We start from the raw sequence: 20,157 nt of genomic DNA, 5'->3' as shown, positions 1-20,157 counted from the left end.
TTGCTTCGACTTAAAATAGGCTCATTAGTCATAAAAACAAAACATGTATTAAAAGTGCACTTCAGCTAGTTTTATGATTGTTCCAGAGGGTGTTACTGCCGTCTCCTACACTCCCTGAACACCACGAGTCACAGAGCACATGAAAAAGCATGCAGAAAAATCAACACTGGAGCTGGACCAGTATATTCAGTAATGCTGAGGACAAAGGAGAAAACCAGCCCTGCTACATTCAACGCTTTAACACTCTTATCTTCTCTGTTTGGATAAAACTTCCGCAGCTACGCCAAAGTCAAACCACTCTATTACTGCTGTACAAGCCGCTTCACTATCTCGACATGTGACTGCGCCGAATGATGTTGTTATTATGAGGCAATGAGGATAGTGAAAAGCTGTTAACACTGGCAGCTAGGGCACGTAAGGTTGGCAGTTTTAACTTATTTGACCCGTAGACTGCATAAAGAAGTGGATTTAAGATAGTATCATATCACCCATAGCGTCCCGCTCCAGTTCAATGAAGCTCATCGAGGCTTGCAGTTATAGGGGAGAGTTCCATGTTCAAAATTCTGACCGCGAGTATCATTGCAACCAAAAAGCCAATCCAGAGTGAGGCTGTTGAAGGTGATGCCCCTTCCTGCCCGCATCACTGGTTTAGTAGGGAGAAGTGAACCTGGTAATAACGGTAGTGGGAGTTATCTTGGAAAGAACGCGCCTCATTATTCATGTTCTTATCTCGGTTTGCAAACAAAACAGCAAAAGAAAAACAATGGGATCATGCAGAGTGGGTTATTACAAACATTTTAAAACCAAAATGAGGAACAGCAGTTATGGAGAGATCGCAACGGTTTTTTAATAGAAAATTATTTGAACTAATTCTTCTGGATGGTTCCAACTCATCTTCCTGGATGTTCTTCGATGAAGCCTGAAGAGCACCCGTGCTCAAGCTATGTCCATTGATATATATACAGTCTATGGTTTGAACTGAATGTCATGTTTGGCTTGATATGTATTTTATTGTTTATTCAAAAGTGCAATATGTAACTTTTCTGCCTTTCCACAGATAACTGTAACTTGCCCTGGTGGCATCAGCAAGTTGAATAATCCATATAGCCAAATAATCACAGCAAAACTTAAACATCTCCATGGAGACAAGCAAAAAAGTTACATAGTGCACCTTTACATATTTATTTATTACATGATTTTTGAGGGTTTAGCAAAGAGATCTTTTGGCTTTCATTATACAACAACAAAGCAGTCATATAGTAATTACACAGATTATTATGGTAGATACCCTACTGACATACTGTGAAGGGAAGGAGCAATTTGGATGAAGTGTTTTGCCCAAGGGCACAAAGACGGTAGGTATGTGCTTTGACGAATATTTCAAACAGCTCTCTTCAAAACATCTAGGGCAATTTCAAAGCTAATGGGTACGGACAGTTGAAGATTTATTTACTACCTCCAACCACAAGAGGCCAGTACGTAATTTTTTAGATATGTCTTAGCTGATTTTTATTTTTATTTTTTTCAGATTGTCAGGTTGATCTGATCAGAATGTGATATGGAGCCACGCTGACATACAAATTGTGTTATTAATTGTATTGATATATACTGTATGTTTAATTGTTTTTTGCTAATTTGGCACCTACGTAAAAGCATTTGTGCAGTTGTATGACAGTGCAATGGTCTAATATCACAATGAGTCAATGCCGTCAACCTATACAGACGGCTGCTCACTCGAGCAGTCTACAGTCATATGTCACTCTTTGATCAGAAAAAGAAGGTGGTGACTGTATGAATCAAAATGCTCGGTTTGACTTCCTGTCTCAGTCTCTCTTCAGGAAACTGGCCCTGCTTTCACCCTACTATCTTTGATTTACTTGTTATTTATTTTTATTTAAAAAAATATTGCAAAATGTACTAATCTATTGTCCATTTGGTATTGACTCTGTACATTTTAAATAAAAAAAAAAAAGCTTTGTAAAAGGGATCACTGCAAGACTAAAATTGTATTAATTCAAGTTGAACTTAATATTTTCTGAATGCATTTAAAATGCAATAAAGCTCAAACGTAAAAATGAGTGACCACTCAACAAAAGCATGAGTAAGAAAGCCAGACTAGAGAAGGACACAAATAGATTTGTTAATTTAATAACAATATGAAAGAAAATGAATACATGATTTTGGTATAGTTGTCAGTGCATGGCACTACTTAACAAAACACATATTTGCATAACAATAGCATAACAACACTACAATTTGGCAGACCCCATATCAGTAGTAGAAGAAGTAGTAGTAGTAGTAGTAGTAGTAGTAGTAGTAGTAGTAGTAGTAGCAGTAGAAGTAAGTGCAGTAATAGTAGTAGTAGTAGTAGTAGTAGCAGTAGAAGTAAGTGCAGTAATAGTAGTAGTAGTAGTAGTAGTAGTAGTAGCAGTAGAAGTAAGTGCAGTAATAGTAGTAGTAGTAGTAGTAGTAGTAGCAGTAGAAGTAAGTGCAGTAATAGTAGTAGTAGTAGTAGTAGTAGCAGTAGAAGTAGCAGGAGTAGTAGTAGTAGTAGTAGTGGGCCTGTCCCCTCCTTCTCTCTTGCTTAACATGGGTGGAATAGTGGAGGTGGGGAGAGTAATGGAAAAGCCAGTTTCACCCTGAGGTCTGGACTGCCATCACCCAAAAACTAGCATCCCACATGTCTGAGGAGCAGGTACAGGCTTCACTCAGCTCACCTCAGACCTGGCACGACAGTGGGAGGAAGAAACCACAATCTCTCTGATGGTGGCAGTTTTCTGAGTAAAACCAAACCAGGCAAGAGATTTTTTTTTTTTTTTTTCTGCTCATTATTTTTTTTGTTTTTTTAAGTCATAGCACGGAAAGAAATGCAAAAAGATAAGAGATTAGCATCAGGTCAAACTGAGGTCAAAATTATGAATTTGTTCTAGAGCCTCTAGTTTCAAGAGCCATGTAAAGTGCTATAAAAATCCTGTATACTTGTCTCAGAGCAGCTTGTGATTGACACATGGTGACCACAAGTAGCAAACCTCAAACGCAAGTATGGCTACAGACCAGTGGTTCTCAATACTCAAGACCACGCACCACCTTAGAAAATGTTTCCCATCCAGAGACCACGGCTATTTTAGTACAGGGACCTGTGTGTCTTACATAGAATCTATAACACAACTGCTTCACTCTGATATGAATAACTGCATGTGCAAGTAACAATTCACTCTGTATGAAATATACTTACAAATAATACACAATTAATCTATGCTAACAAACATACCTTCTATTTTAGTTTTACAATTAATTGAGTCAGCCATATCTTAATATTGATTAAAACTATAATCACAATTGTTCAATAAACTGCAATAAGATAGGCAAACTTTACAATGTGTATTTAGCCCTCGTCCAAGCAACATAGAGATCATTTAAGACTGATGATTCTCTTAAGTCAAGAAAATGAAGTGAAAGGTTAGATTTTCTTCTCAATATAAATTAAGAAAATGAACACAAAATAATCACAGTTGGATTGTGTTTAAAGGTGCACTGTGTAACTTTTCTAGTGACTGCTTCTCTTCATGAGATGTTTTTACAATGTCAAAAATGTTCTATGGTAGAGATGAAACCTGGGTATCTATAGGCTACATTAGAGGTCAGATCTGTATTTTTGAGCAATAGAAACACCTGTAATGAGTAAATGATAGATAGATGTGTTTAATGCCATACCATGGAACATAACAAGCAAAGAAATAACATCTCCATGGAGACAAGCAGGTGACAGACTCTCCACCAAAATAGTTGCGCAATGCACCTTTAACAATAAATGCAATTTGTCTTTTGTCTTTTTGAATTTGTTCAGTCCTATGATGACTAATTGCAAATAAATCTACAGGGATTTCTTAAGCAAGCAATACTTTAATGCTTTAATTTCAACTTTGACTAAAAGGTCATCACAAATGCAACATATGTCCCAACAACTAAATATGTCCCAACAATTAAATATGTTTTGACTTTCTTCAGACCTATGAGAACTTTCCAAATAAATTTCAGAGAACGTATGAGCTGGCAGACACTTTTTGAGACATGAGAATATTGTATTATAAGAAACAAACCAAAAACAAAACAAAAAAAAAAAAAAAAAAAACACAATTACAACGTCTGTCAAATGTTTTTTTTAAATTAAATAAAATAAAACATGAAATATCAACATGACACATTTTGCCTGATCAAACGAATGTCAAGACTTCTCACAGACAAACTGATTCGAGAATATAGGTTAGGTTTAGGGTTTGGTCTGTAGGTTTAGGTTTTGGTCTAGGTTAAGTTTAGATGTGGGTTTAGGTTTAGGTTAAGTTTAGGTTTAAGTTTAAGTCTAAGTTAAGTTTATGTTTAGGTCTAGGTTAAATTTAGGTTTAGGTCTAGGTTAAGTTTAGGTTTAGGTTTAAGTTAGGTTTAGGTTTAGGTCTAGTTTAGGTTTAGGTCTAGGTTAAGTTTAGGTTTAGGTTTGGTTTAGGTTTAGTTAGGTTAGATTTAGGTTAGGCTTAAGTTAGTTTAATTGTCATTTATAGTTAAACACAGTGGAAAAACAAGTGCAAAACATTCAACGTGCATTAAAAACAACCACTGATCGAGAATATAGGTTAGGTTTAGGTTAAGTTTAGGTTTAGGTCTAGGTAGGTCAGGTCAGGTTTAGGTTTGGTTTAGGTTCGGTTAGGCTAGATTTAGGTTAGGTTTAGTTAGTTTAATTGTAATTTATAGTTAAAAAACACATTGGAAAACCAAGTACAAAGCACTCAAACAACTACATAGAAAACCAATCGTTACAGGACAGATATGACACTTTGAAAGAACCAAGACAAAGATGAAAAAGCTAAAATCAAATTGGTGATAAATATTCATACATAATATAATATTTTGAGCCCTATTACAAATGAATCCCATAACTCCACTCACACAGATTCACAGATACATATCACCATAAGACATGTTGCTTGTGCCTTACCCTGTGTGTTCCTGTAGCTCAGTGAGAGGTTTGGAGGAGAGTTAGTGTTGTCATGCTTTTTCCTCAGGAAGTGATGACCACAGAAATGGGAACTGGACTCTCTTTGACAATTGTCTGGGCTCAGCAGAAGTTCAGACAGCTAACTATCATGTGGTCTGCATGAGGGTGGGGGTGTGATTCCTTATTTCCACTATTACATTTCTACTATTATGACTATTGTTTACATGCAGGGAAACAGATACGTATTATTACTTAAAGCTTGAGAGGTATCGCAGTGCCGCCTCCGAATGAATCGAAAGGAAAAAACAAAACTAGCATAAAAAAAACAAAAACAAAAAACATCTGGTCTTCCTTCATTTTGCTTCACCACAAAACAAAACACTGCAGCAAGTAAACTGTGCTACTGTCAACACTGCAAAAAAAAAGTTTATGTCAATCAATCTGCTTTTAACAAATTTCAAACAGTTTTCTACTCATATCCGCTCTAAGCTTAGAGCTTAGCTTTAAGCAAGAAAACTGTGCTTAAAGGGTCCATATTACGCTATTTTCAGATCTCTGTTATAATGTCGTTTCCTCATCAAATGCTTAACTGGAGATGTGTTTTGTTTTGTTCACACATGTTTGCATTTTGGGCTGTGGAGATGCAGAAAGATTCATGATAAAGTGTTACTGAAAAAAATGTGAATTAGGGACGCAACGATATCCAAGTCTCACTATACGATATCATCAAGGTATGAACCTCACGGTACTATATTTACTGCGGTATCATGGGAAAGCTCACCACGATATGGTGGGAAGGCTCACGATTAGGGACGTAATAATATCCAAATCTCTCGGTACGATATTTCATGATATACATCTCACGACATTTATTGTGATATTTTGTGGACAAAACTGTGAATATGCTACTTTTTCCTCTTAAAATGCCTTGCCAAGACTTAATCCAAAGAACTAAGACTTTAAAGTGCTTAGAACTGTTATTTCTTCTTGTAGTCTGCATTGAAATGGAGCAAAGGATCATGGTCTATGTAGTTCTGTCTTTTTTTTAGCTGTTGGTGCACCATATCTCTTAATTTAAGCAAAGAGACTTGCATTTCGAAATATTGTGATGGTCCACAATATTACTGTGAGAACTTTGACAATACAATATCATGATATTTTGGTTACTGTTACATCCATGGTGTGAATTAGGGATGGGCATGATTAATCGATAATTGATCATTAAGAATTTCATCGATTACGTTAATTTTAATCGACAAACCGAATGTAGGTTGCTGTGCGTAGCGTGACCAAAGAGGGGTCCGTACATGTGTCTCTCTGCACTCAGAAGGAGCGAGACACGAACATTCGGTCAGTCTGCAGCGTACCGAAGCACAAATGCGTATTTAACGATGAGTTGTACAAGAAATTCCACGCTTTCCGTTGCGTTCGGGACAAGTGTGAGTCCATGTGGACAGTGTACAAAGCAGGAACATATGTTTCGGTGTCCAGTGGGAAAAAGCATTGCCAGGTGAGAGTCGCGCAATGTCCACCTCCCTCCTCCCGTACGGTGTCCTGGTTTTGACAAACGCAAATCTGGTCACACTAACCTGTATTCCACTGAATCATGTCTTTTAATCTGACAGAAATTGACCGCATCAACGCACAAGAGCTGTAGTTTTATCTTCGCTGAGTTTATGCAAATTAGCGATGTGGTTTTAAGTTTCGTTTCTGTGAGAGTTGAGCAAAACTGAATTAAACACATTATAATGTCAAACGGATTGATGTGGCTCTAGAGTCATTACGGTTTATATGTCGTAAAGTTGAATTTATTTATGCACATTAGTAGTGCAGATAGTAATAATAATGATGATCATTTTAATATAAAAACGTTAATGATTAATCGATAATTGATCGTTAATTCTTCCGACGATCGATTAAGAAAATTTCATCAAATGCCCATCCCTAGTGTGAATAAACCAAACATAACTCCAGGTATGTTTCTGAGGTATTTAGTGCAATAGAAGTTTAATAGAAATCTCAGTATACAAACTTGAAAAATTGTCCAAACTACTCAATAAGACATGCTACAATAACAGCACAAAGTAGCCATAATATCCTCTAAGAAAAACCTTGAGCGCTCATAGGACCAAGTGTGGGTGGGCCTCTACTCAATCTAATATCTGTTTAAAATCCTCACCAGAAATATAAAATGTTGCACAGTGAACAAAGCAGAGTATTGTCTAATGCGTTTTCCACAGAAAGTTAAGAACACATGGTGTGGAAAACACTGAAAAAAATGTTGACTTTAAATAAATGCATCATGTGATCTTCCATATTTTCCCATATTATGCTATTTTCTGATCTATGTTAGAATATTATTTCCTCATCACAAACATACCTGGAGTTGTGTTTTGTTGCATTCACACATGTTTAACATAGATATTTAGGCTGTTCTTCTGTCAGACTTGAAACACTGTTCCACCTTGTGATGTCATGTGGTAATACAGGAAGTGCTCCACTGTGTTTTTAAACTCCATACACCTTCACTAGAAACATTTGTATGATTTCAGACCTGGGATTGCCGATCTTAGGTAAAAGGCACATATTCACTTGAAAACTACCACTACATGACATCACAAGGTGTAACGGAACATTTTGAGCTTTACTTTGAGCATTAAGCTTGACTTAAACATGTGTGAATGAAAGAAAATACAACACTGGGAATGTTTTTGAGGCCATAACAACATTCTAACATGTTAATATTTACAGTTAACATTTTTGGAGAGAAGAATTCATTTAAATTTCTTTGATAGTTTCCAGTCTTTTCACACCTGGTTTAGTCACAGTTTACATCAGTCATCAAAAGTATCACGTGTGGGAGGGAGAGACAGCTCATTTCTTAGTATTAGTATTATTCACGTTTAAACATATACACAATATAATTTTTTAAAGTCAATATTTGCTTTTTAATAATGTAGATTTCATTTACAGTGCACATGACTTTCAGCTCTGGCCCGCACCCTGTGTACTCCAGGCATCAAAAGAACACTGAGGTTACTATCATGTGTGGGAGGAGAGAGATTGAAAATATCTTTCTTACATTCAGCATTCGAACTCACTCAAGTCAAGCAAAATGAACTGCTGACCCTATTTAAATATGTTATCTTTAATATATGTATGTATATATGGATCATCTTAAATCCATCTATGTTTATATCTACCTTTATATATCATTCATAAAATTATACTAAAAATGTATACACAAATAATAATAAAAAGATGATATAATATAATATATAGGTCTTCAGTTCTTTAAAAAAAATGTTTTACAGTAAACTTCAAAAGCACAGGTTACAATCATGTGTAGGAGGGGGGGATTACTAATTTCGTTCTTATATTCTGTGTTTGAACATATCCTGCTCCCCTCTCTTCTTTTGGCTTGTCTATGTGGTCTTTGTGTTATTGTGTGTGTGTGTGTGTGTGTTTTGTGCATTTTGTGTGCGTGTGAGGTGGCAGACTTTCGGAGCGGATGACTTCCTGTTTCTTCACAGAGTCATCATGGTGCCTCTAGTTGCACTTCTCCTGCTCAGTTCAGCCCAGAGTCAGAGGCAGTAGGCCACAATGATTCACTTTGAAACTCCTGTAATATAGTAACCCTTAATAACACCTCAATTAGCCTTAATAAAGCATGAACAAAGACTTAATTTATAATGAATAAAGTTGTTATTAAGAATGATTCAGGCTCAGTCACTTCTGAAAGGGTTAGGATTTCAGGTTCGGGTAGGTACTCAGCTAAACTATTTGTTTATTAAGAATTAAGCCTTTATCAGACACATGGGATGCAGTCTGGAAAAAGTGTCAGACAGCAGGGGGCGTAAGCCTCCCCTACTGTCAAAACTAAAGTAAAGCAGCCTACATGACAAGTATTAAACCTAATACTTAAATACACTCAGAGGGTTTCAAGCGCCATTTTGATTATTGATTGGTTATTTCCCTTTTAAACGTTGCGATTTCACCTCTCCACAGAGACTTGTAACTTGGCCTGGTAGTGCCAACAGGCCAAGTTTAATACCATACTATGTAACATTATAGGTCAGATAAGATAAGATAATCCTTTCTTGTCTCCCATGGGAGAAATTTGTCTTGGGACAGGGGGTAACATGCTTTATCAAAAAAACAGGACAACACAACACAAAGCAGCACATAAACAAACACCATAGAACAAAGTAAATATGAGACCAAGTGTGACCACGAGTGATGCACCAACAGGACCTTTAAACTATTCTTAACAGGCAAGCCCTTGCATTCTTGTATTCTATTAATTATTGCACATTCCCTAAGCCTATGTGCAGTTTTGATTGCACATTCCCTTAGCCTATGTGCAGGTCCATGTTGTACTGTGTGAAATCTTACGCAAAACCCTCTAGAACTAGAAAAGTTTCACACTGCCCCTTTTTATTTTATGAAAACATGCCAGCAGCAGTTGTCAAAAATAAAATAAGCAGTCTCACACCTGGCACGTGACCCAGTATTAGCTATCAATAACACAAGTACACAAGTGAAAAAAAAACAAGATAACAGCCACCACAACCTTTCTCTTTCACTCAAGTATTTAAGGCACATATTTACAGCTATAAACCAAGGATGCAGTGGTACCACAAAGCAAAGCTGACCATCACAAAAGTAAAACGTGACCTGTCAAAGTTTTCTGAGCGTGGAGTAGTGAGTTGTTGCATGATGTGTTATCTTACCCAGAGATCACACCTCACATGCTGTGGTCGTCACTACACAAGTTTCCAACAAGCGGCTGCAAAGCTGTGAAACCGCCATAAATAAAGGCCCTAACACTATTTAGAGTAAATGAAGAGAAGATGTTAGTCCCTCTTGTGAAGAATGTGGTCAGTACGCATCATGAGAGTCTTATACATGCACGGGTTTTTAAAGTCCTTTGTAGAAAGAACAGAGGCTGATAAGCTAAACTTGTGCTTTGGTAATGAGGTCGCTGGAGCTCATTCTGGTTTTTTAAGTGCTTTTTGTGTTTGTGTGTCCAGACTGACTGGAACAGAGCATTCAGTGCCTCAAGTGAACGCCCTTTATATTAGTATTATTCGTAATATTTATTTATTTAAGAACCTACCTTTTCTGTAGTTTTTGTAGCCCAAAATAAGTGACTTCTTGGACAAGACAACTGCAACTGGACCCTTGTTCCCAACGCTGGTTTAAAATAAAACTTGATTACAGATTAGGCCTGAGAGCCACAATCTGGAAAAGGGGAATTTGTGCGTCATATCTCAAAATTAAACTCTCACAAATGCACAAATCAAGAAGTGCAGATACGTGTAGTGCAAACATTTATTTAGAACAGCATTACGCATTAGCAGCCAGTAACATTCATAAGAGTTACTGATGGACACTTGTGCCTCAGGGTTCCTCAACGTGAAGATGGAATGTATAGTTTATGGTATCAGAAAGGGAATATTTATACTAGAGCCCGACCGATATATCAGCTGGCCGATATTATTGGCCGATATGGGCACCTGGAGACATATCGGCTATCGGCCGATATGCTTGCTGATATGGGCCGATATTTCACGTGGGCATGTTATACCTCGTTATAAAGCTTAGACTCTCTACATTATGTTCATTTAATCCAATTTACAGACAGATAAATGTCCTTATATGTGGCTCCGCATCAGTATTTATCTGCGGTGTAATTTGTCTGTGTCTGTGTCCGTACTGTCCCTGAACACACCACAGAGTTACGTCACTTCACTCACGTGTGTTTGTTTACACCCGCAGCGGTGAGCAACACTGAGATTATATTCTTTTTACGGACAATCGGTTTGAGTCTGGATTAAAAGGACATTTATTGGTGCAGACTTGTGATGTGAGAGGAGCCTGTGTAAGCGGTGAGTGTTGGAAATACATCGACTTTGAAGCTAGTTATGGCTATTTGTTATTAGCGATTAGCTACTGTAGCTCCCGCACATAAACAGGCTGTTTTCTATTGACCTATTGTAAATTGACTGTATTGGCCGTATATCTGCTACTGAACCTGCATTGATATGTAAATGAGCTGTGAATAGACGTGTGAATGAGCCACATTTATGCATATAATTAATTACCGCGGTGCACATGTTTTTACAGCTAAAGGATAATAGCGGTAGTTTCTTTATTATTTAGGAGTTATGGGTTAGTCGCAATCGAAGCGGCTCTTGGAGCCGGCTCTTTGAAGCGAACAACGGGAGCCTGCTTCTTATTGGGAGCCGTGTTTTCTCTTTTTCTCACTTTTTCTCTTCAAGCCGCTTGTAGACCCGTAGTTTCACAGCGGCAGAGGCTGAAAACGAAACTTTCAGAAATCTGCGTGTGCATAGGATAAAAAAAAAAAAGTGCATATTTGGCGGCAGTTCAGCATAAAATGAATAAACCAGGACTAATCTTGGGCTCGAGTGAGGGAGAGACCGAGTCCCGACACTCAGTCCTGGTTCAGTTCTGGTTTAGTCCTGTTTTACACATGGTTTAAATCTGTTTTAGTCCTGGTTTAGTCCTTTTGCAGTCCTGGTTCAGTTTTGGTTTAGTCCTGCTTGCAACAAATCAATCTCAAGAGTTGCTTGGGAGCCGAAAGAGCCAGCTGCTTTAGTGAGCCGAGCCAAAAGAGCCGGTTCTCCCCCCAAAAAACTGGAATACCCATCACTAGCAGCTAGAATGTGACGCAAAAATGCCATTAGGTCAATCTACTGTATGTAAATATGATGTAAAGAGTCAGAATAACAATAAATGTTGCCTAAATAAACCCAATTTAGAATCCACTAGAGCCAAACCTAAGTTTTTTAAACAATTCAACATTTACAGTGAATTTTTACATCACTAAATATATTGGTGATTATATCGGCAGCTCCAACTCCCATTATATCGGTTTCATATCGGCCACAACAAAATCCATATCGGTCGGGCTCTAATTTATACTTATTCTTTTTTTCTTATCTTATCTGCATTTCCGAATCAAACACACTGTGATGGATTTGGTTGATCATCTGGGCATCATTTGGCTCATTTGAATCATGGCTAGTGGTGAAAGTATATAGCCTTTATTGATACGCTGTACTAGGCAAGTTATTACAATACAAAATATCATAATTGCCAATACAGGGCTGAGAAACCATGGAAACGTGTCTAACTGAGATAGTTCTGAAAAGCATTGTGAGAACATTCGCAACATGTTTCAATAACAGGATTCTATTCATTCATCTTTGACAAAGTCTAAGGTGAATGAAAAGAGAACAGAACTAGTAAGTACAAAAATCATATTTCAGAGCATTCAGAAGAGATCAGGTTTTTATGCAGAATATGACAGGATAATTTGTTGTTTGAGGTGGAAATTATTGTACTTCAAAAATACAGCTTTTGCGATTTGCTAATTTCATTCAAATTGTGATTTTGATCATGTTTAATCTTGCAGCCCTTTGCCAATTGCACATGTGAATTAAATAAAGATATAAGAAAATAAGCTGAAAATTATGGTAAAAAACCTAAAGTGTCTCTTTGGGAACGGGCCATCTTCACAATAACTCGAGGACATGAACTTTGGCCCAGATCCTTTAAATAGTTCTTATGAGTTAATGGTTGATGAGTCTCTCTAGTCTCTGAGCTTCCTCCTGGACCAGAGGAAGACACGATGTTCATGTCAGGGTCAAACATACACAGTTTGGGAAACGGTCATAGTTGAAGTAATAGTTTAATAGTAAGAGATATAGTAAGAGCAGTGCACGAAATGTAAATGTAGCATTGATAATTTTTATATTAACTATAGGAAAATGAGATAATTGAACTGTACAATTAATAGTAGGACAAAAGACCATAGTTATATAGTAGTATATTAACTGTAGTAGCTGTATAAAAGATTCTTGCAATAATATTAGAAGAACAGAATACTGCACCTTGATCGTTTAATACATCAAATGTCCTATGTTGGTCTCTACTCTATCCCATTTCAACAGCAGCAGAGCCATCAGCCACCTCAGCCTCTCAATCTTCATTTCATGGTATGTTTCAAAACAAGTCTATCTAACTTTATCATCAGATGCCATACATTGCATTATTCATTCATTCACTATCCGGCGATGATAACCTGTATCTGTAGCCACATCTGCTCTGAGGTAGAAGTGAGGCCGCCAATCTGTAACATCACACACGCGCACACACACCTGCATGCGCACACACACGTACACACACCACATTCATAGGAGGCAAGGTGGTGAAGTGTCTTACCTACAACAACAATAGTGAGTCAGTTTGAATGAGAATCCTAAGTGTTCTAACCCAGTGGTTCCCAAAGGGGGGTTGGCATGAGCTGGGGGATCGTGAGATGACTTGGAAGATGTAATTTTAAAATGTTGACACTGTATGACGCACTGCATGCAATTGAAAACTGTACATTTTAGTGAAATTTGGTTGAATTGCATAATAAACTACTCAAAAAAAACAAACAAAAAAAACAAAACACTAAAATCTTGCCAAGTGAAAATGACTTGAATTAAGAACATTTTATACTGATTTGAGTAAATTTCACATTACAAGCAAAATGATCTACCAATGGAACAAGTATTTTTCTACTTGAAATGGGAAAGTACACCTAGTTACACTGAAGATAAGGAACACAACACCTTTGCACTTTAAATAAGAAACTAAATTGTATGTTGTTTACATTAAGAAAAAAAGCCTTATTCTACCGGTAGATCATTTTACTTGTCTGGTGAAATCTACTAAAATCAAGTTAAATCATCTTGAGTAATTGGTACATACTCAGATATTTCTTTTTATAGAAAAATCATGACAAACTGACGTAATTTACAATAGTGGTCCCAGGACGGTTGGAGTTATTTTGAGGGTCCCAGTCTGAAAAGTTTGGGAACCCTTGCTCTCACTAATGAGCCACTGCCAACCCAAACCCTCTCTTCTGACATGGCTAAGTAACACTACACTATTACAATATTTTGAGTTATGTTCTGAGGACTTTCTGGATTGACAAGGGGCAGCAGAAGGAAAAGGGAGAGGTGGGCTGAGTTTCCTCAAAGAGCAGAGGAAAATGCAGGAGTATTGAGCTGTCGAACAATAACAACAAAACAATCATGTGACTCCCATTGACAGAACATACTGGAAATGAGCGCCTCTCCAACGGGAAGAGGACACGCAAGACACAGCCATTTGTACAGGAGTTCACACAGGAGCGAGCCAACAATGAGCTCAATGATATGATTGTTCGTAAGCTTTTAACCCCCAACTCAACTCTACGTTTACTGTCAATCACAGCTTAAAATAAGTTTGACAGACACTTGTGATGCTTTGAAGAATGAACAATACAGCAGCATGTTGGATAGCAATCCAAAATTGTGGTATCTTAATATGTTTTGGTATTACAGCTGATTTGACTACGTAATTTGCTGGTGGAAGGTCCTCAATCTGCCTCTTTCCATGAACCAATGTTCCATAGTATGGCATTAAACTCACCTACCTGATATAGAAAAGTGGTTTGCACCTTCAAACCAAGTTGTTTCCAAGTATTTTTGAGAAATAAAAATAGAAAATTATATGATATTGTATAAATAACTAAACTAAAAAAGGGAGATGTACGTTTGAAATGAAATGTTAAGAGATAAAAATTCCTGTGGCTGAAAGATCAGCAAGAAATGGTTTCTTACAAACACTTGACGAAGCACTGCTCAGCAACTTTGGTTTGTGGCTTTTGTGTACTTATGAAGTGGTGAAATATTTCAATGCTGTCAATTTAATGGTTAAAATCTCAACATAAGTTAACTTTTAATCATCTGACATACTCTAACAATACAACTAAGAACTGCCTTCTGACAACTTAATACATACAAACTATTTTTCACAGTTTAAATATAATGGAAGCTATTGGCTATGTGAAATCATCTAAAACTTTTTTTAGGGCAAACCAGCTATTTGGCAGGTTGTACACAAGATGCGCTACCAATCATAAGCAGCAACATTACTGTGACTGGAGGAAGAGAGTGACAGTATACGGAAGCTTTGAAGGCGTTTACTGATCGCACCACTGTCACTCACCTATTGCATTATATTTTATTGGTTAGCTCTTATTGCCATTGCTGAAATAGCATAATTAATGCTGTGTTGTGATGGCGGGGTTTTGCTTGTGTCACCACACACTGTAAGTGGTGAGTCAAAGTGACGTCCTGTTTAATGGACATGGGGAGCTTCCACATTTTGCCAAAAGAGAAATTAGTTGAAAAGCGAAATATTGCCGTCTTTAATATGGGTCAAAGGCCAGTGGAGGAAAGTTTTTCTATTTCTATTTTGTGAGTGACAAAAATAAACATGTATTCTAAATATAAATTAAAGTCAGTGGTGCAAGTGAAAATGCCAATAACTCACACAAGTGATACACTTCACCTATGAAATGGTAATAAACATTTGCATATGTAAAGTGCATTATATGAGGCTGAGCAGTGGGATTTGCTCATAATGTGATGAATACGAAAACAAATATTTTTTTTGGAAACAGATAACCTAATCCAATCTAAAATCAACACAAACGTGTACAAGTGGACAATGCATTCAGGCCTGAACCATATGTCTAAGTTCAGTTCATTGTGGTCTTGTACCTCCGTCTCTCATACATCACACACCTGGATTTACTTGTTTATTACTGACAACCCATTCACATTTACAGTCCCTCTCCTTACTCTTTATTTTAAATAGAAACTACTTTTGTTGCACTCTGTCAACACTGTCAAGAAATGCATCTATCTCCTGGACACAACAATAAAAAGTCAATCCAACTCGCCTTACAAACCCAACCTATAATACAAGTCAATCAAAAACAGGGATCAAGTCAAAAATACTGCTATTTTCTCTATGCCCCGTTTACTTTGTTGTCTATCTGTGCATATTGTTTGATCAAAGAGGATGGAAAAGAGTTTCAGAAAGTTACCACCGCCACCTGAAGATCATTGGCCGCCCACGATTACCGGATTACACAAAACACGGTTTGATACACCACCTGTATCATTCCAAACTCAAAACATTATCTATTTACAAATGAATTCAATTAATGCTGTGCTACCAATAAAATTCTTTAAGTCTATAATCATCATTACATGTTTATCGAATAAATATTCAAATAGCTCATATATTAAAGTTTAAGGTCAATCAAACTGGGAAAAAAAAGCATTTCTGAATAGTTTCAAACAGTGCTCAATGAGTACATATCATTCTCTATATATGTATATTTATAATCTCTAATATATCATCTGCATTGTAATTTGACAAAAAGACTATGAAATATGATTTAATACAAGAATTACATTTCAAAACATGTTTGTACAGATCTAAACTACAGAGTTAGTCATTTTTACTGGAAATTTTGTTGTTCTGATACTTGCAGCCTTTCAGATTTGCTAATTACGTCCATTCAAAATGTGATTTTGATTCAATTAGGATTCATCTTGCAGCTTTAGTTTCAATAATCAAAGCCACAAGTCAAGCAGTTTGGCCTTTTTTGGAGTTTTTGATGACATTGTTTTTATGCTTTTTTTATGCATTTATTACTTAAGATAAAAGTAATTTATGGCGTTAGATGGTCTGTCACCTGGAGCCTGAGTCAAACGTGACTGTGAGGACACGTAACATAAACACTCAGCGTGGTATGTGACTATGACCAGAGTCCACTGCACCATACACCAAACACCATACACATCGTCATATACAGGGGACCACACACACACACACACACACACACACACACACACACACACACACACACACACACACACACACAGCAGATTAGCCATGTCATACAACGCAATGACAAATATCGACGACTGTGGGACAGGCCCTAACTTGAGCTCAGTTTTGAAACCAGAAAGACAATAATGTGCAAGTATAATATTGCTGACTAAATGTGTAATAATAAATAAAAAATACTATTTACCAAGAAGAAATGACAAAATTTCCAGTGCCAACATGACTTTGAAGTCCTTTGTTTGTCACATGCTAGATTTTTTTATGGCACATTTCCATATTATACCAATAAAATGCTTTGAAACTGTAATGATTTTTTTTTATGTTTAAAGTGCATAATTAATATAATGTCCAAAATGTAAGCTACTGTGAAGACTCATTTCTCATGGTATATTAGTAGGAGTAAGACTATAGTTACTAACTTAAATATATATAATATAATATGATATATGTAAAAAGCAGTACCCTAAAGAATTACTTGATGACATAATTAATAAAAACAGGGAGTAAATGGTTGTGATGTAATATCAGATTTATATTTTAGAGTTAATATAATTGGACAAATACAATACACAAACAATCATAAAAGCTTTTGTTCCTTTTCAAAATGATGTACCTAATTGCCATCCAACTCTGCTAAAACCTAGTTAATGGCAGTGGCTAAACTTTATCCACCTAGTAGGCCTAATTAACAAATGAGCAAATACAGCTTCATAAAAATGCTTACTGCTTATCTTTCCCACATCTAGACCTGACTTTTAAACATGGCTAAAGTTGTACAGATAGTCTGCAGCCGCACAGCCGGGGACCTCTTGTAGAGTAGCCTGATCTTGAATAGGCTCGTAGTTATAGTATCATGATTCATATAGTAACACATGTAAATAAAGGCCTATCTATAGTGCTGGTGATGCGTGATGTAAATGCGGATATGTGGGTGCAATCAGCGCGTGTCCCTCGGATCTGCTGAGTCACGGCTTAAACGTCCACTCGCTCCAACTGCAGCCAACTTCTGTTGTGCAACATCCAAGAGTGTCCCTGTCTCTCACGAAACGAAATCATTTCATCCCCTCATACATGCATACGTATAATAATGTTACAAATCCTTCATTAAATAACTTCAATAGGCTATAGACGCTACTTTGTCCCACCTACCTGATAAGCTGCTCTGCTGATGGCTTGAATCCACGCCGGGTGTTTGCATGTCAGACACAACAGTCGCACTGTGGACTGCACCTGACTGCGTGCCAGTTGTCTGAGTTGACGCACGCCCCCTTCGATAACATCACATCACCACTCCTCATACAAAAGAGCAAAACTTTTTTCAGTACAACTTCTTAAAGACAATTTAAAGAATAAAGAACAAGGGCAGCAACTAACAATTATTATTATTATTATTATTATTATTATTATTATTGTTATTTTAATAGTCAAACCATATCTAGGCCACTATTTCTAGATTATTTTTAAATACACTGCTTTTTAACAAAATAAATTTCGAAATATGGTGGTAGGCTTCTAAATAGAGAATGTTTAAGATGTGTTTGTTATAAAAGGTATTTGTCATCTGTCTGTATAGTCCAGTTAACAATTATAAAAATACAATTATTTTAAAAGTCGACGAATTACTATTATTCCGAATGATCACCTTTACGCACGGGTTTATCACTTTCATATGCCCATCACAACTCAAGTGACTGCAATTAACCTACTTACTGCTACCACAGTAAACTTCAACAAAGATGCAAATCTCTACTACAAATTCAAATGTTTTCCAGTGTTCAAACCTGTCCCGCACATTGTTCAGGTCATTTAAGGTTATTCTTACCTGAGCGCGCGGCACCAAAACTCAACGGTGCGTCTCGGATTTGGGTCCCCCTCCTCCTGAAGCTAATTTATCAGGTCCGTATGGAAATGAATCTGTTATTTTGGTGTGTTTCGATGTCCACGTGCGCTTTGCCTGTCTTGTATGGAGCGTTTTTTACCTCGCTGCCGGGGCTCTGTTTATGTGAAGCTTCCCCGCTCAGCTCAACCTCTCCTCCCTCCACAGAGCCGCGGGATCCTGAGGACACGCACCAGAGGCGTCAGGTTTCCCCGGTAAACATAGGCTTCAATCTCCCTTGTTGCATGGTGCGAGGTGGCCTGTTCAAAAATAAGCCTATGAAGTTTGACTTATACACCCATTATATCGAAATCTGGGTTTTGCTAAAGATTATGTAATATGACGAGCAACACAAGTTTGTCACGAGAAAACAGGCGAAATCAACTTGTGTGTAATGGATAGGCTTACATATAAAGCTGCTCTGTGGAACTTTTTCAGTGCAGGGTCTGTCACCTGATCGATGGGATTGCTTTGATACAACAGTAAACTTATTTTTTGGTCACCTTTTACAACAAATCTTACAACTATCATTTGGTTAATGCCATACTGTGGAACAATCCAGACAAATCTCCATGGAGACAAGCTGGTGGGGTACGCTGTACATAATTTCACTTTTAAACTATCTATTACTACTACTACTATTTCTTTCAAATAAAATATATTGTGACTTCATTATTATAATATGATGATGTGGTTATAGATGATTGACATATGAACATGTGTTAGATTATTGATAGGGATTGGTTGTTTGCTCATCAGTGGATATCTTTGCTGCTCGTGTATTGTGTAATAACTGCAGGCTGGGACCAAACCTATAGCAAATCTCTGCAGTGTATCATTCTCAAGTGGAACCTTATTTAAACATTTACACACTATTCAGCATCAGCCATAAATCAACATTAAATGACCTCAAATAGCCTGGGCTTGTACAATCCACTACAGATATAACTCTCATATGACCTTAAGCTGAAGTGAAAAAGTGAGTAATAGAAACATGTGGCGCCAACAGAATAGACAGATCTGGTGGAGAAAGATTTCCAAATAACTTTAAATTATGAAGTAAGAAGTTCCTGTTTTAAGTAGACAGTGACCCATAGTTTGACCCCAACAGAAGTCAATGCTTCTATTATTAAATGAAAGTGAACAATGCAAATCATTACAAATGTTTTTCCATTAAATGAGGTGAACCTATTTCAGTATATTATGTCATCCATTTCCATTTCATTCTTTTTCGCTGATTCAAAGCAAATTAAAAGATATAATTAAAATACAAACATTTATTTAGCATGGCATTTAAATGAAAAAAAAAAAAAAAGTTGACATAGTATGTTTAAAAAGGGTCAAATTGATTTAAAGGGACAGTTTGGAATTTTGGACATAGAGCCTCATTTCCTAGTGAACCAGAGTTTTGGAGAAGACTTTTTAAAATATTCCATCCAGTCCTTGTATTTGTAGAGGTCGCTGGTGCTAGGCTAGCGTATGTCAATGGCCATAGTTAGCGTGCCACTAAAAACAGTCTTACCCT

The 20,157-nt window shown here is 36.9% G+C and overlaps 1 protein-coding gene across 3 annotated transcripts in view; it reads right to left on the bottom strand.

Annotated features, from left to right (window-relative positions):
• Nucleotides 1–18,922, bottom strand: part of pparg (peroxisome proliferator-activated receptor gamma) — a 50,581-nt gene extending 31,659 nt beyond the window's left edge. Inside the window, exons 1-2 of one of the 3 annotated variants that reach the window (XM_055160089.1) lie at nt 18,579–18,922; nt 17,906–18,049 (exon numbers count right to left, since the gene is read on the bottom strand). In XM_055160089.1, the coding sequence (XP_055016064.1) occupies nt 17,906–17,954 (49 nt within the window). In that variant the 5' untranslated portion in view covers nt 17,955–18,049; nt 18,579–18,922. Of the gene's footprint in view, nt 1–4,990; nt 5,093–17,905; nt 18,050–18,578 lie in introns of those variants that run through there. The other 2 variants (XM_020933906.2, XM_055160090.1) reach the window with 2 other exon arrangements.
• Between the last annotated feature and the right edge of the window lie 1,235 nt (nt 18,923–20,157).

This window comes from Boleophthalmus pectinirostris, unplaced genomic scaffold, assembly GCF_026225935.1.
Source record: "Boleophthalmus pectinirostris isolate CB_2022bp ecotype Guang Dong unplaced genomic scaffold, ASM2622593v1 HiC_scaffold_3, whole genome shotgun sequence".
NCBI lineage: Eukaryota > Metazoa > Chordata > Actinopteri > Gobiiformes > Gobiidae > Boleophthalmus > Boleophthalmus pectinirostris.
The sequence above is the reverse complement of the archived record's forward strand: the minus strand, read 5'-3'. Positions and strand labels throughout refer to the sequence as shown.